At 44.2% G+C, this 14537-nt stretch overlaps 1 protein-coding gene across 18 annotated transcripts in view; it reads right to left on the reverse strand.

Moving 5' to 3' along the window:
- Positions 1-14537, reverse strand: part of RBFOX1 (RNA binding fox-1 homolog 1) — a 2022031-nt gene that overhangs the window by 893298 nt on the left and 1114196 nt on the right. For all 18 annotated transcript variants that reach the window (XM_036410672.2, XM_045571305.1, XM_045571304.1 and 15 more), the window contains exon 5: positions 3572-3619. In XM_036410672.2, the coding sequence (XP_036266565.1) occupies positions 3572-3619 (48 nt within the window). The remainder of the gene's footprint in view (positions 1-3571; positions 3620-14537) is intronic.

Genomic DNA, 14537 nt, shown 5'->3' on the forward strand with positions numbered 1-14537 from the left:
CTTCAAGGTGCAAATGCGGCCAGCCTCTCAGGTCACCCTGGGGCATCTCCAGGGGGTTCCAGAAATGGCCCAAAGCCATCCAAAGGTAGGTCCATTCCCAGGGCTCTGCTAACCAGTGGTCTCAGGAGCAAAAGAGAAACATAAACCAAAACCATGTTCCAATGTGCACCGTGCATTTCTTCATAAACAACCAGGCGAGGTTCTCCGAACAACACAGGAGGAAAAAGAAACGTCTCTCATTCTGTCCACAGTCTCAGATTGAGCCCAGGCTGTGCCGACCAAGAAGAGCAATTTTCTTTATTATGCAATGATGAGAGCTTTCTTCCACTCCCGAGGTTCAGTTTGTCCCCCTTCATTACATCTGGTCTAGGATTCAAGGGGAAAGGGAGTCATCTCCAGGTAAAAAGCCCACCCAACAGGATCAGGTGTGACACGGGAGGGGCTGCCAGAGAGAACACGTTAGACTCCCGAGAAAACCTGAGACCCTGTGTTCCCTAAAGTCCTCTTATCAACAGTCACCCAAAGAATAGATGTGAGCATGCAGGTACATCCTGGGGAGACCAGAAGGAAGGGAAGGTGAAAGAAATAAGAAAATCAAGTTTAAAAGGTAAAAGGGAGTTTTTCTTGGGAAGCCACGAAGCCCTTAGAGACCCCTGATCAGCTTCTCAGTGAAGGAGGCTTTAGAGAAAAGTGCGCTCTCCTTCAATGCTCTCGGCTCTCGCTCTGTAAAACCTGCCGGCCACAGGCAGCCTCTGCAGCCACAGGCCCAATGATTATTTTGGCACCTCTATCATTTCTTGTCACTTTAATTCCACTTTATCAAATCACTGATGTTGCCAGAAGCATCCAGATTACATGGAGAGACACACACACATGCAGGAGCGAGCATCACCACTCCTGCAAATTCCATAATTATACGTCAGGGTAGCGGAGTACTGGGGTGACGTCACTGCAGCTGCCAGGGCTGCCATCACATCATGCACGAGGGAAGGGCTGGATCCCTCTGCTATAGAGGTGTGTGGGGGGGAATGCCCTCTTAGGTGACTAGGTGTTTGTTTTTTTAATATATTTTATTGATTTTTATACAGAGAGAAAGGGAGAGAGATAGAGTCAGAAACATCGATGAGAGAGAGTCATCGATCAGCTGCCTCCTGCACACCCCCTACTGGGGATATGCCCGCAACCAAGGTACATGCCCTTGACCGGAATCGAACCCGGGACCCTTCAGTCCCCAAGCCGACGCTCTATCCATTGAGCCAAACCGGTCCCGGCAGGTGATTAGGTTTTGCATCCTGACACTTTCATTAGAGACAGGACCTTCATAGACAGACTACCTCCAACACCTAAGGCCCACTACCAATCACATCAGGAAACCCAGAGAAGCAATCCCAAATGGACATGTCACAGAAATAAATAAATCAGGAAATAATCTAGATGGAAAGCAAAGCTCTGTGGAACAGAAGAAAGACGAAGTCCTCAGGGAGAAAGACAGTAAAAACAGACCAAATATTAAGGTATCTAATAGTTGTATCTCTAGGAATCATCACTACCAACTGCAGCCATAGGTTGAGCTAATTCATGTATCATTCATCCTATGATATCAAGTTCAGGAAACAACAGAAGAATGGTATTTTACATATATGTTTTTATTGATTTCAGAGAGGAAGGGAGAGGGAGAGAGCAATAGAAACATCAATGATAAGAGAGAATCATTGACTGGCTGACTCCAGCACTCAACACCAGCATGTGCCCTTGACCCAAACTGAACCCTGGACCCTTCAGACTGCAGGCAGACACTCTATCCACTCAGCCAAAACACCTAGAGTCAGAAGAATGATTTATAAACAAGACTTCCTTTTAAGTGTCTGACTCAACCCACCATCCATGACAAAGCAGAAAAACACACATGTGTGCATGTACATGTGTGTTACCCATTTTTGGAAAACAGCTGAAGCTTGGACAGAATGATAAATATGACTCCCCCACCAGTAAGCACCACAGAGCAGCCATGGCCTGGGGCGTCGCTCTCATCCTGACATAAGAGACCGATGCCGCCAAGAGGCAGGATGGAGCTCTGTGGCCAGCTCTCACTGCCCCGAGCTTGTCTGAGTTGCTCATTTATCTTGTTGGTGATGGGACTGATGTTGTTTTAACAGCATCAGTTCTCCTGGCATTTTTCAAAAACTACTGGTAATGAAAGTTTAAATAAAACAAAAAAGAAAAGAAAAAGTATTGGGCACACACATGTTTGTGAATTCCATAAAAGCCAAAGGGGAACAGAAACATCCTGAACTTGGAAGCAGGGCTAAGCCTGTGTTCACCTTGCCGTGGGCGACTGTCCGCTGCAGCTCACTGAGGGCAGGGCTGGTGGGAACAAGTGAAAAATCCCGTGGACACGTGATCAGCCCCAGTGGCGGTTTGTCCCACTCACAAAGCACAGGCACTCAAGCAACCAGCAAGGAAACGTGCCATGAATGCAAACCTGAATGGAAACACCTTTGCCTGCCGGCCAGAGCAATACCCAACCCCAACTCCGAGAAAATCACACAGAGGGGATTTAAGCTGCCATGTGTTATACTCCTTAATGTAATGTATGGCAATCACCTTTATTGAAAAGCAAAATTTTGTGTTGAGACGATTTCCACCAACTTACCCATCAGCAGACGACAGAGCTATCACAAAATCAGGGCTGAAAAACTCTGCTGGAAATAATGACGGCATTGGACAACAGCGGTACAGACGCAGAGAGAAACATCTTTGGAAAGTGTGGGATGACGCCTGGTACACAGCCAGCAGCTGTGTGGCCTCAATCCCCTTATTTGACCTCTTTGGATTCAAGGCATTAAAGGTACAACGTTATCTGCTTGGGTGCACTCTGGACAGAAACTTCTGCAAACTCCTGTCAATAAAGAGGGACCATGGGAATATTAAAGTGAGGAGCCAGGTCTACCAGGGCTTTTGCCTGAGGGGATCCATACCAAATGCAGCAAGAAGATAAATGGAGGCAAGGTGGAGGGAGGGAGCACTAATGTGTAGGCAATGTCCTCCTCTTGCTGCCCAAGCATCTCATGGAAATAGATGTTGCCGCTCCTTTATTGCATCAGGATGGACATGGAGGCAGACTCTCTCCACCCAAAGAGCATATTTCAAATATAAGAACATACCCAGAAAACCCCAATACTGTAGTATACATCCTATATATTCTATTTAATATTACTTAATAATATGCACTATGGGACACGATAATCAACCATATTCAACTACAATCAGCACCAATTTTTAAAATAAATTGCATCATACACTCTTCATCAAAGTCATCGGAAATAACACAGAGCAAGGAAGAGTACAATGAACCATTTAAATCATGATGGTCTTTAAAAATAAATTAATTTTTTAAAATAAAAATAAATAATTTTTTTTTAAATAAAGCATGATTGTCTTGATGTATCTAACATCAGCACGCACATCGCCTCTGTAAGCCACCCTCCAGCAAGGCATGTCTTAAACACTGCTTTAGATCACCGTGTTCTTGTTTTGTTTGAAACCAAGACAATGAAAAATATCGACTTACCTTTCTGTCCTCTATTTCCGCACAGGTATTGCAGTCTGCTTTGATATCCTGAGAGGAGGAAGAGAGAGAGAGAGAACAAGAGTCAGACTTCTGGCCAGGGAACACTCAGCAGCATCGTTGAAATGCCCTTTAAAATAATAAAGAGCTCACCCTCCCAGCAGTGCTTCTCGAGCCATTGCTCTTTATAGCGCTTTTCAGAAGTATATGCCTTGGTGTTTGCATTAGAGACATATGGACGTCATAACTAAGCTTTATCACATGCAGATGTGGGTAAAGGCAAAAGCTATGGATCAGAGGCCACAGCAAAGAGAAGCTGATGGTTCATGTAATAATATGCTCCCAAGACACCTTTGTTCACATCAGCAGACTGCCCTCAATCAGATAATGTCTCCCATTTCAGACTTAGAATAGTCACATCATCCTCTCGTTAGCCCAAAACCATCCTTGTCTATTTTTTTATCTTCCCATCCATCCATCTATGCACCATCCATCCATCCATCCGTCCACCCATCTATCCATCTATCTATCCATCCATCCATCCATCCATCATCCATCATCCACCCATCCATCCATCCATCCATCTATCAACCATCCACTCATCCATCTATCCATCCATTCCTCTATACCTCACCCAACCATTCATTCATCTATCTCTTCATCTGTCCATCCATCCACTCATACATCCATCATCCATTTCTCCATTATTCATCCGTCCATTTATCCATCCATATTTATTGCACACCTACTTTTCTATGCATTTTTCCTTGTTGCTCTTAAATGTAATGGTGGGGGGAAAAAACCCCACATGGTTTCTACCTTCAAGGAACTCTCCAGTTAGACAGAATGGCAGATACACACACAAGCAACTGTGACATTCATTCACTCATTCAAAAGATATGCATTCCGTACCTCTGACTTGCCAGGCTGTGCTCTAGGCAGAGAAGATTCAGTAACATTCAAAACACATGGAGGGCCTGCCCTGATGCTACCGACTTTCTGCTAGACAAGACATACAATAAAAAGAAATGGGAATTGCTATTTTAGAAGAGGATGTGTACTATGGAGAAAATAAAGAGGGGAATGAGGAAGGGAAATGCTGAGAGAAGGAGAATAAAAATTAACATTTTAAAGAGAATCAGCAACTGAGTAAAGGCTTCAAGAAAGGTGTGGAATGAGCTTGGGGCCAGTTGGGGAGGAGCATCTTGGGAGGAAACACATTGGACATGGTCAAGCCAGAGGAGAGAGGCCACTGGCTAGTGTGGGGATCAACATAGGGAAGCAGTAGGAGGCAAGATCAGTGAAGAACCACTCAGAATCACTGTTTGTAAAATGTTATTAAAATATACATAACATTTACTATTGTAACCATTTTTCAGTGTACAATTCAGCAGCATTAAGCATTGTTGTGCAACCATCACCAAAATCCATCTACAAACTTTATATATAATTTGCTCCCAAGGATAATTTTTAAATTGATTTTTAGAGAGAAAGGGATGAAAGGAAAGAGAGAGAAAGAGAGGGAGACATTGATGTGAGAGACAAACATTGATTTGTGGCCTACGTGCCTGGACTGGGGATCAAACCACATACAACCTAGGTGGTGCCCTGACTGGGAATTAAACCTGCAACCTTTTGGTGCATGGGATGATGCTCCAACCAACTGAACCCTAACTTCCAGGGTTGCTATATTTTGGAGAAGGGCCTCTAAAAAAATAAGTAAGGTTAAATGAAGTGATAAGGATGGGGCCCTAATCTGTTAGAATTAGTGCCCTTATAAGATGAGAGACCTCAGAGATTGCTTGCAGGCACACAGGGAGGAACTGTCATGCAGGACTCAGAGAGAAGGTGGCCATCTGCAAGTGAGGAAAGGTGGCCATCTGCAAGTGAGACCATAGCAAGAACCCAGCCCTGTTGGCACCCTGACTCCAACTTCCAGTGTCCAGAACTATAAGAAAATACTTTTCTGTTGTGGAAGCCATTCAGTCTGTATATGTTGCCATGGTAGCCAGAGTAGATTCAAACAAGGTTTCAATGATCTGCAAGGCACAGTCGGAGGCCACGATTTTCTCACTCATGCTCCTGTGTTCAACACCAAGGTCTCTGACTGACCCTGGATATTGAGTCAGAACATGCCTTTTACTCTCACTAAGAACCCTCTTTGGAATTCATGCTCTAAGAACCATAAAGAGAGAGCAGAGCCCTAACTGGTTTGGCTGGAGCGTCAGGCTGTGAACTGAAGAGTCCTGGGTTCAATTCCGGTCAAGATGTGCCTACCTGGGTTGTAGGCACATCTATATGTAATAAGGGGTGTGCAGGAGGCAGCTGATCAGTATTTCTCTCCAATCAATGTTTCTAACTCTCTATCCCTCTCCCTTTCTATCTGTAAAAAAATCAATAAAATATATTTAAAAAGAGAGAGAAAGCAGAGTTTATCTTGGTATGGGAGTTGTGAAAAGCATAGGTTATTTTTTTTTTAAGTGCCATAAAGGAACAAGGTAAGAAAGAGTAGCTCCCTGCGGCTTTGGTGTGTGTGTTCTCGCTCTTTCCCCTAGTGAAAATATGTTAAATTTGCAGAGAGGCCCATATCCGACTCTGATTCACCCACACAGAAGTGGCAGGTGTTAACTTCCTAACCAAGTCAGTAACCCAGAGGCAGGTTATGTTTCTATTCTGCCACTGAGGACCCACAGGCTCGGAAGAAAGCCATCTGGCTGCATCAGCACTCTTGCCACCTCCCTAAGATTATTCGATTTCTTCTTGTCAGGATTAATTTACTAAGCCCAGGCTGGATTTTTTTATTTAGATGATATTGTTGGTTTGTCATCTGCTACAGATCTATGCAGGAGGCGCCCTGGGGGATAGCACTCGCTTCAGAACAATGTTGGACTCAAATTGGAAAAATGCCACCTTGGCAGGAACAAATTATTGTTCGAATCGCTCCGAGTAGAGCTGGTGTGGCCAGATGGGCTCTGGCCTGACCTTTTCCGAACCAGAGTGGCTGCCTAAGTACCTTAGTCCCATAGAAGACTTCGCTGGGAGGACACCAAAGGTACTTACACGCTAAGTAGGAATGGGAAGCCATGCACAAATTATTGTCAATCAATCTATTTCCTTACAATCCAGGGTGCTCCTTTCCACAGCTGGACACCCCAACAGTGACTCAGTCATGGACAACCCATGCCTCCCACTCACAGGGCCCCACCACACTTGTGGTGAGATGGTGCCTCCATGTCCCCATCTGTAAAAGGATGATAATAACGATTGCCTCACGTGTCCCCACATGAGGCAAAGACCTTAGCATATGGCAAGTCATTGACTAAAGTTGGCTGCCGCACTGGTATCCTTCAGATGTCTTTGCAAGATCTGCTTCACGGAGTAATGAGACTTAAAAATGTTTTTTTTTTAAACTTTTTTTTCTCATAAGCCTCCTGAGTTCTTCTGGTTTCCAGTCATTAAAGTGCTGGCTGGCTGTTCTCTCCTCTGATAGAGATTTATTTTCTTCTGCATGTTTGAGTGTGGGTTGTTTCTAAGGATTTCTGTAGGTCAGGGTTACGTATGCCCACTGTGTAGGACCCCATCAGCATGGATCCTGGATCATTGGTCCCCGTGAATGGGTGGAGAGCAACCTCTGCCACTGATATGCCAGAGGCCTGGGAGGATTCAGAAGGTAGGAGTAGGAGCCTGTGGTGAGTTGAATAGTAACCACCACCCCAAGATCCGCGCCCCTCCTCCCCCAATCCTGGGAAAAGTATACCCAGGTCCTCTCCCCACAAACTTGTGCAGGAGACCTCATTTGGAAAAAGGTCTTTGCAGATGTAGATTATGGATCTTGAGATGAGGTCATCCCGGGTGATCCGAGTGTCCTCTTAAAAGCCAGGGAGAAAGATGACCATATGATGACAGGCAGGGACTGGAGTGATGTAGCCACAAGTCAAGGAATCCAGAACTACCAGGAGCTGGAAGAGGCAGGAAGGACCCTCCCCCAGAGGCTCTGGCAGAAGTACACCTGCTGACGCCTTGGTTCCTGGCTTGCAGACTGTGAGGATAGATTCCTGTTGCTCTGTACACCTGTGGCAGGTGTTTCACAGACATGCAGGGGACTAACCAAGGCCTCCAGGAGCTTCCAATGCAAATCTCTTTAGTTTGATACCTATCCCTGAGCAAAGGAAGGGGTGACCCTGGGGACCACTCATGCAATCCATGCCCTTTAACCAGAGACCCCACGGCAGTCCTGGGTTGTGCACAGGGGCCCTGTGTTTGCAGAAGAGAGTCCCTGGAACTGGTGAATGATTTCAGAGGTCAGTCCTGGTGGGACAATGGAAAGAAGGGACCAGGAGCTTGCATCTGAGTGGGAGCTGAGTAAGGATGCTGCATCTTGGACACAGCACGGTTCTCCTGGCCTGGGATGCTCACAAAGTCCCGGAGTGATTCCTAGAAAACACTTGCAGCTTACATCATCTCTGGGGTTCTGGGGAGACACAGCCTAGGGTTCACCTGACAAGGTCGATCAGGCTTATGATCATCTGCCCTTCTTCTGGGAAAGACACCCGAGTGTATCCTTCCTTTTCAAAGGGAAATAAAAGCTATGGCAAGATGGGTGATAACATTACAAAAAAGTACCTTTGGACACCACACTACAAAACTAATTCAGGCGCACATTTCCCATTTGGAATCAAAGTTATGGAGAAGAGGAAAACTAGTTTGCCTCCATGCTTCTAGATTCTTGGCTGAAGGCCACTCCCATAATAAAAAAAAAACAGATTAACAGGAGAACAGTGCAGGGAGAGACCCAGGAATACGAAATAACTCCCAACAGGGAATGGCCCAAGCCACCACCTCAATTGCCCCCTCGGCTAAAGACAAAAGATGTTGGGGGTGCTCTGGGAGGTTATCTGGAAAAGCAGAATAATCAAGGGAATGGCTGCTGTGCAGATTTAAGTCATTATCTCCATTGGTGAAAGATTCTGGCCATTTATCATCCTTCTTTCCCTGGGACAGAGGGAGATACCCTTACAAGTGTAGGTTTCCCTTATAAATATAAATTTCTCTTACAAGAGGGCAACGTCTATTCTGTTTTCAGAGCTTCTCCTGAATCTGCTGTTCCTTAAAAATAATCACCCTCAAACAATCCTTATACCAAAGAGGCGTATTTGGGGTGGCAAATTCTGCTCCCCTTCCATTGTAAATGGTTTCCTTTTCAACATTAGTTCCCATGATAGTTTGGACTTAGGTTTCCTATTGTTCTAAGGAAAACAGTTACTTCTAATTTAAAAGAATCCAACCAATACCAGTTTAAATTCTTGCACTTGGAACACAGTGATTTACTGCAACCTGAATTCTTTTAAAAAAAATTAACCTTAATAAATGTGCTATACGCAGCATGGCCCCTTGGTGAGCCTGAGGTGGGTGGGGATGGTGAAGGATTAAAGAAGACAGACAAGAGAATAAAGCTGGGGCTTGGTGGGACACTGCTTTCGGATGGACAGACAGTGCCACAGTATGCAAGCCATGCCTTTATTTTACAGACAGGTTCCATGAGGCAAAGTAAGGGCATGGTTAAGATGTTTACAATGTTCTTGCAGGTTTCAAACCTACTCAATTACATGCACCTGAACTCTATCAAGCTTTGTTTTGGCAGCACTTGCTGCACCTCCCGTAGCCTATATCACTTAGCTACTCTGAAACCGCAGGTTCAGACCATAAGGTCAAGCTTACAACTATAGCCCTTGGCTATAATTGTGCTGGGAGGAATTTGCCCTCCAAGCTTGGACTTGCATGTGCTTTGCCATGCGAAGACTGGTCAGAGGCTTGAACCTGCCCAAACACTGTAGCTGCTCTCCACAAATAAATATTCAGACTTAAAAAATAAATATAAGCCATAAGTACCATTTGGCTCAATGCTTCCATTTTGTAGATGAGGGAACTGAGAGTCAGCGAGGGTAGGGAATTGGCCTGGACAGCTAAAGGCCTGGAATCTATATGGTCTACCTGCTATGTATTTTATATTTTCCTACACACCACATATTATCCTTGAACCTAAACATTTAAATCATTGGTCTAAATTTAAATACCTTAATTAAGGATAATGATTTTGATTCAACTTAAAAACAAAAACAAAAACCTGAATAACTGTATTGTCTTATAACCATCATTTATCCATATTTGAAGTCATGTATGCCATTTGGATGAATTCTTCAGCCTGTGTTCACTCAACTAAAAACACCAAGGTTCCAGGAAGGCCGCTTGAACATATGAAGAATAGTCTAAGTCTTGTGAACTGACTTCCTTTACCCACTTCATAACATGTCTCCATACACAGGTGCTCAGTTCCTGCAATACCATATATGGCCAGCAGATGGAAGCAAATAACTTCGCAAAAACATCAAAAGCTCCAGGCGATAGACCAGAACATCCAATTCCCTGGGTCTGCAAACTCCGTGAAATACCAGTCTTTCTGCTCCTTCAGAATTTAAGTCTCAAATGACGATGTGTTTTAATTAATCAGCCTTAATTACTTACCAGGGATGTGATAATTTGAGGAGGTGTTTTATTAGTATGTGTTAAAGAAGTTTCATTCTGATAGAGATCCCTGTTTCAAGGCACAGGGTCTGATTCTGAAAACACTGAGGTTTCTACCTAAACGTGAAGAAGACCAAGAATCTAAGCGCTACTTCACCTGGAATCATACAAATGGCCAAAAAAGTAAGTAAACTACAATCTCAACGTAAATCCTTTCAACCAAGAGAGCCAATTCTGGGTTAATTGGCTAAGTCAGAATGCAAAGTTGCTGATTTTATAAGTAAAGAGACTTTAAGTTGGAATGGGAGTATTTTACTTGGGAGAGGGTAGCAGGAGTGGTTTGTACAGCCAGAATGCACACCAAACAATCCCCACACCCGGCTTTTGTGCAAGTAAGAGAACAGGGCATTTCTAAGACGTCTGTCTGCCTTCATTCTCTGAGGGTAACACCTCCCCAGGAATTATTTTGTTGTCTTCATCCTAATGATTTTGCCTATGGGTTATGCTCCTATATTCTTTGGCTAATCCCGTCACCTTCTTTCATTCTAATTTTTTTCCAGCTTGGTTCTCAGGGGACACAGTGAGCTGGCAGGAGCCGAGGCAGCCCAGGGCCGCTGGCTCAGCACGGTTAAATGCGATCCGGAGGAAGGCGGTGCCCCTCAGGTAGGAGCCCTGTGTCAGGAGGTGAACTCAAACCAAGGGTCTGTTTGCAAATAAGAACTAAGCCTAGGCATCACAGCGGGAGTGTAATGAGAGCGCTTTTAATTAACTGTAAAAGTAATTACCCATATTAGATGTAAATCGCACTTGTTTTTACATGAGGTGAGTAATTTCAGTGCAGCTTTTAAGAATAATGCTGGTGGAAGAGCTGTCAGCTGCAAACCCTCACTATAAGCCAAGGTGCTAAGCACAGTTTGGGGAGAACACACTCACAGCCAGCCCTGGCTCAGCCCCTGCTGCTCCCCTTTTCATTTAGCTCACCCCCATGCCTGTACACCCCTCCACGCTGTACCCCAGCATTGCACACCCCCTTCACGCTGTACCCTAGCATCTGAACACCCTCCATGCTGTACAACAGCATCTGCACACCCTCCCATGCTGTACCCCAGCGTCCCCACACCCCCTCCACGCTGTAAAGAGGCACCCACACAAAGGCTTCCAAATCTTAGGTTGGTTGGTTTGTAGCTTCTGGCTTTTACCTCCCAGATGATTCCAGCACTTCCTTTGATGGGCTCTGGTGAATATTGTAAGAATAGGAACCAGGTGAAGAAAGAAGCCAAACAGGCCAGTGGCTTGTGCCCTGTGAGCTACAGTGAATACAATACCAAGCAAACAGATTATGGAGGAGACAGGTGTGGGAGAAAGCAAGCCAGCCACACAGCGATCCCTGTGCCCTTCACAGAGGCTGGCATTGGACCTGAAGTTCCTGGGGCAGAACTTGTGATGAGGATAGATGTCTGCATTACCTGCCCCCAAGCAAAAAGGCAGCGCTCCCTGGAATTTATAAATAGCAGGAGGAAAGGACAGAGGTCTGGTGCTGGGAGGCAGTGATGGTAAACCCGGACTCCCTGGGTGGGGAACTGAATTAAGATACCTGCCTCTGGGCTATGAAATTTCCCTGAGACAAGGTTGAGGTGGGTCCCTAAACCTCCTTTTTGAACCGAGGTGAAGCATAAACAGTCAGGAAGGAGTTTGCAAATACGAAATTACAGTACTGGGTAATTATTTATACTTTGATAGGCACCTTCATTAAGGGATTTGAGGATGCAATTATCAAATTGAAGTTCAGCACACTCCAGTTAAGCAACCGAAGATCAGGAGAGAGAACTCAGGAAGGCAGGGCGCCCCCACCCTTCAGCAATAACTTAGTGGCCAATCAGGGTCCTTATGAAAGGAAACTCGCCTCCTATTTGAATAGCATGACCACCAATGGGATTCTTTTCCTGCCTGTGGCCTCCTTTGGGTTTCTGGTCGCTGTTGTGTTATTATTAATGCCTCTGCCTTAAAAGGACCCCAAGAGGGAATTAAGGCTGGGAATGGACTGGTTTGATATGAAGCCCAGAGAACTTAATCTGTTTCAAGATCAACCAAGGGAGAAGTCATACCTGGAATTTGTATCTTTTATGCTTGTTCCTTTCTATTGGGACACACACGTTTCCCTAGGTCTCCTCTAGCTGATACACCTTAAATGCATCTGCCTCCACACTGTCTGTATAAAGCAGTGACTTCCAACCAGTGTGCCCCAAGATTTTTTAAAACCTGCAATACCTGACTATTGAGTGAGGGGCATTGATCTCTTTCCCTTAGATTATCACATAAAAAAATGATAGGAGTCACCACAATGGTCATCCAATGTGAATGAATCAGAATTATGCCTTTTTTTGGTCAGAGCCATAAAAAATATAATACCTGAGAAACCTCACGAATGAGTCTCCCTTGTTTCAAATCCTGGCTCTGCCACCTAACCTTACATGGCTTTCCAAGGTGACTTCTCTGTGCCTCAGCTTCTGTCTTTTAGAAAACAGGTTAATTGTTCCCTGATGTCATCATGCTGGTCTCAGATCCAGTGAGACCCAGTGCATAAGTGCAGGCTGATGGTCAGGGGTCAGAATGCTGTTATTACAGTTGCAATTTTTACATTCTATTTCTATAATAATAAAAGCACAATATGCTAATTAGAGTGGATGTCCTTCCAGACGACCTTCTGGATGAAGCTGGGGCTATGAGGGAAGCCTGTGCCGGCAGCCTGGGGAAGGAAGGCCTACTCTTGCACAAATTTTGTGCATTGGTTTTATTATGTTTCTAAATATGTGGATTATATATTCTTCTGTGCATTGGATGGTTTTATTGTGGTTATTCTTCTTCCCTCTCAATGTATGGTGCCTCCAGATACTGCTGTGCTCCTCCAGGTAACAGCCATTGCAGCCCATTCAGCGATCCCTTGGAGGCAGCCAAGATGCTACTTCTAAAAGGAACAGTCTCCTGGGAACTGATGCTGATCGAGGGACTGTCTCAGCACCCACCACTCCCGTAAGGACCCTCACACAACAGCTAAGCAAAACCACTCCACTTAAAGTTTAATTTCCTCTTAGGAAAGAGATATTCCATAACGTATCCAGTGGTCAAGGCAAGATGTATATCAACTAGAGAAGGCGCAACAGAGCCCACAAAACTATGTGAAACCCTCACCCCTCAGCATTCTTATGTGATCTGTTGTACTTATAGAGAGAAGCTGCCAGTTTCCAAGAAATGACTCTAAGACATTGACGAAGCTTTTGCTGACTGTTGGGTGGGAAATGATATTTGCAGTTCCCTGTGGCTGGTGGCCATCTTGTCAACCACAGTTTCTTGGGAAGCAAGATTTTCTGTCCCTGAGATCTTGCTTTGGCATTTTGATTTCTGGAAGAAAATGGATAGTAGCCCTTAGCATAAGATTAAGTAATCACCTCTTTGTTTCAGGAATACACATTTATTATTTACAGCCTTAAGTAATCTGTGTGGACAGAATGGTTGCCCCGACTCCCACCTTTGCTCAAACTAAACCATCATGGACTTGCGATAGTCATGGATGTCTCCTAGTTTCTGTCAACTCCCAACACTGATGGATGTAGGAAGAGGAAGAAACCGTGGGTAGAATATCTGCTATCAGAGAGCTAAATGTTACACAAACTCCCATTAAAGGGAAAACTATTGTAATTCAGTCTTTGTGTTGATTTCTTCATTCAGCAAAAAACATATAATCATTTTCTTGGTTTAGCTTCCAGTGGATATTTCTAAGTTTGACAACATAGGACTAAGAGTTAGTATATAAGGAATAAATGCTTATTTTGTATTATAATAAGCATTTAAATCTAAATGTTTGGACCCTAAACATCTGATATGCAACAGTGTATTAAAGAATCATCAGATAAATAACCATGTAGGCTTTTTCAGAAAAGCAAAATAGAAAGGGAAAATGAATGAGGTACTTTCCCAGGCCCTATAATTTACTAAACTCTTTCTGCAGAATGCTTGTATTAATCAATGATGGCATGGCTCTGCTCTTCTCCCTCTTTCCCAAATGCCATGTTTACTTGCAGAACCTGCCATTTGTTTTTGTTATGTTTTGTTTTTGTAATGTGTTTTTATTTATTTATTTATTTATTATTTTTTGTTATGGAGAGAGAAAGGGAGAGGGAGAGAGAGAGAAACATTGATGTGAGAGGTGAGAGTGTAACATGGATTTGCTGCCTCCTGCACAATCTCTACTGAGGATTGAACCCGAAACCCATGCATATGCCCTGACAGGGAATCAAACCTTGGTGCATGAGATGATACTGAACCAATTGAACCACATTGTCCAGGGCTGTCATTTGGTTTTGATCCAGAATACTGACAGGGAGAAAGGCATGTAATAAGAATAGAACCATAGTTGTATAATGATTATCCACCTTCATAACTATAAATA

Source organism: Pipistrellus kuhlii, unplaced genomic scaffold (assembly GCF_014108245.1).
Source record: "Pipistrellus kuhlii isolate mPipKuh1 unplaced genomic scaffold, mPipKuh1.p scaffold_m20_p_4, whole genome shotgun sequence".
Lineage (NCBI taxonomy): Eukaryota > Metazoa > Chordata > Mammalia > Chiroptera > Vespertilionidae > Pipistrellus > Pipistrellus kuhlii.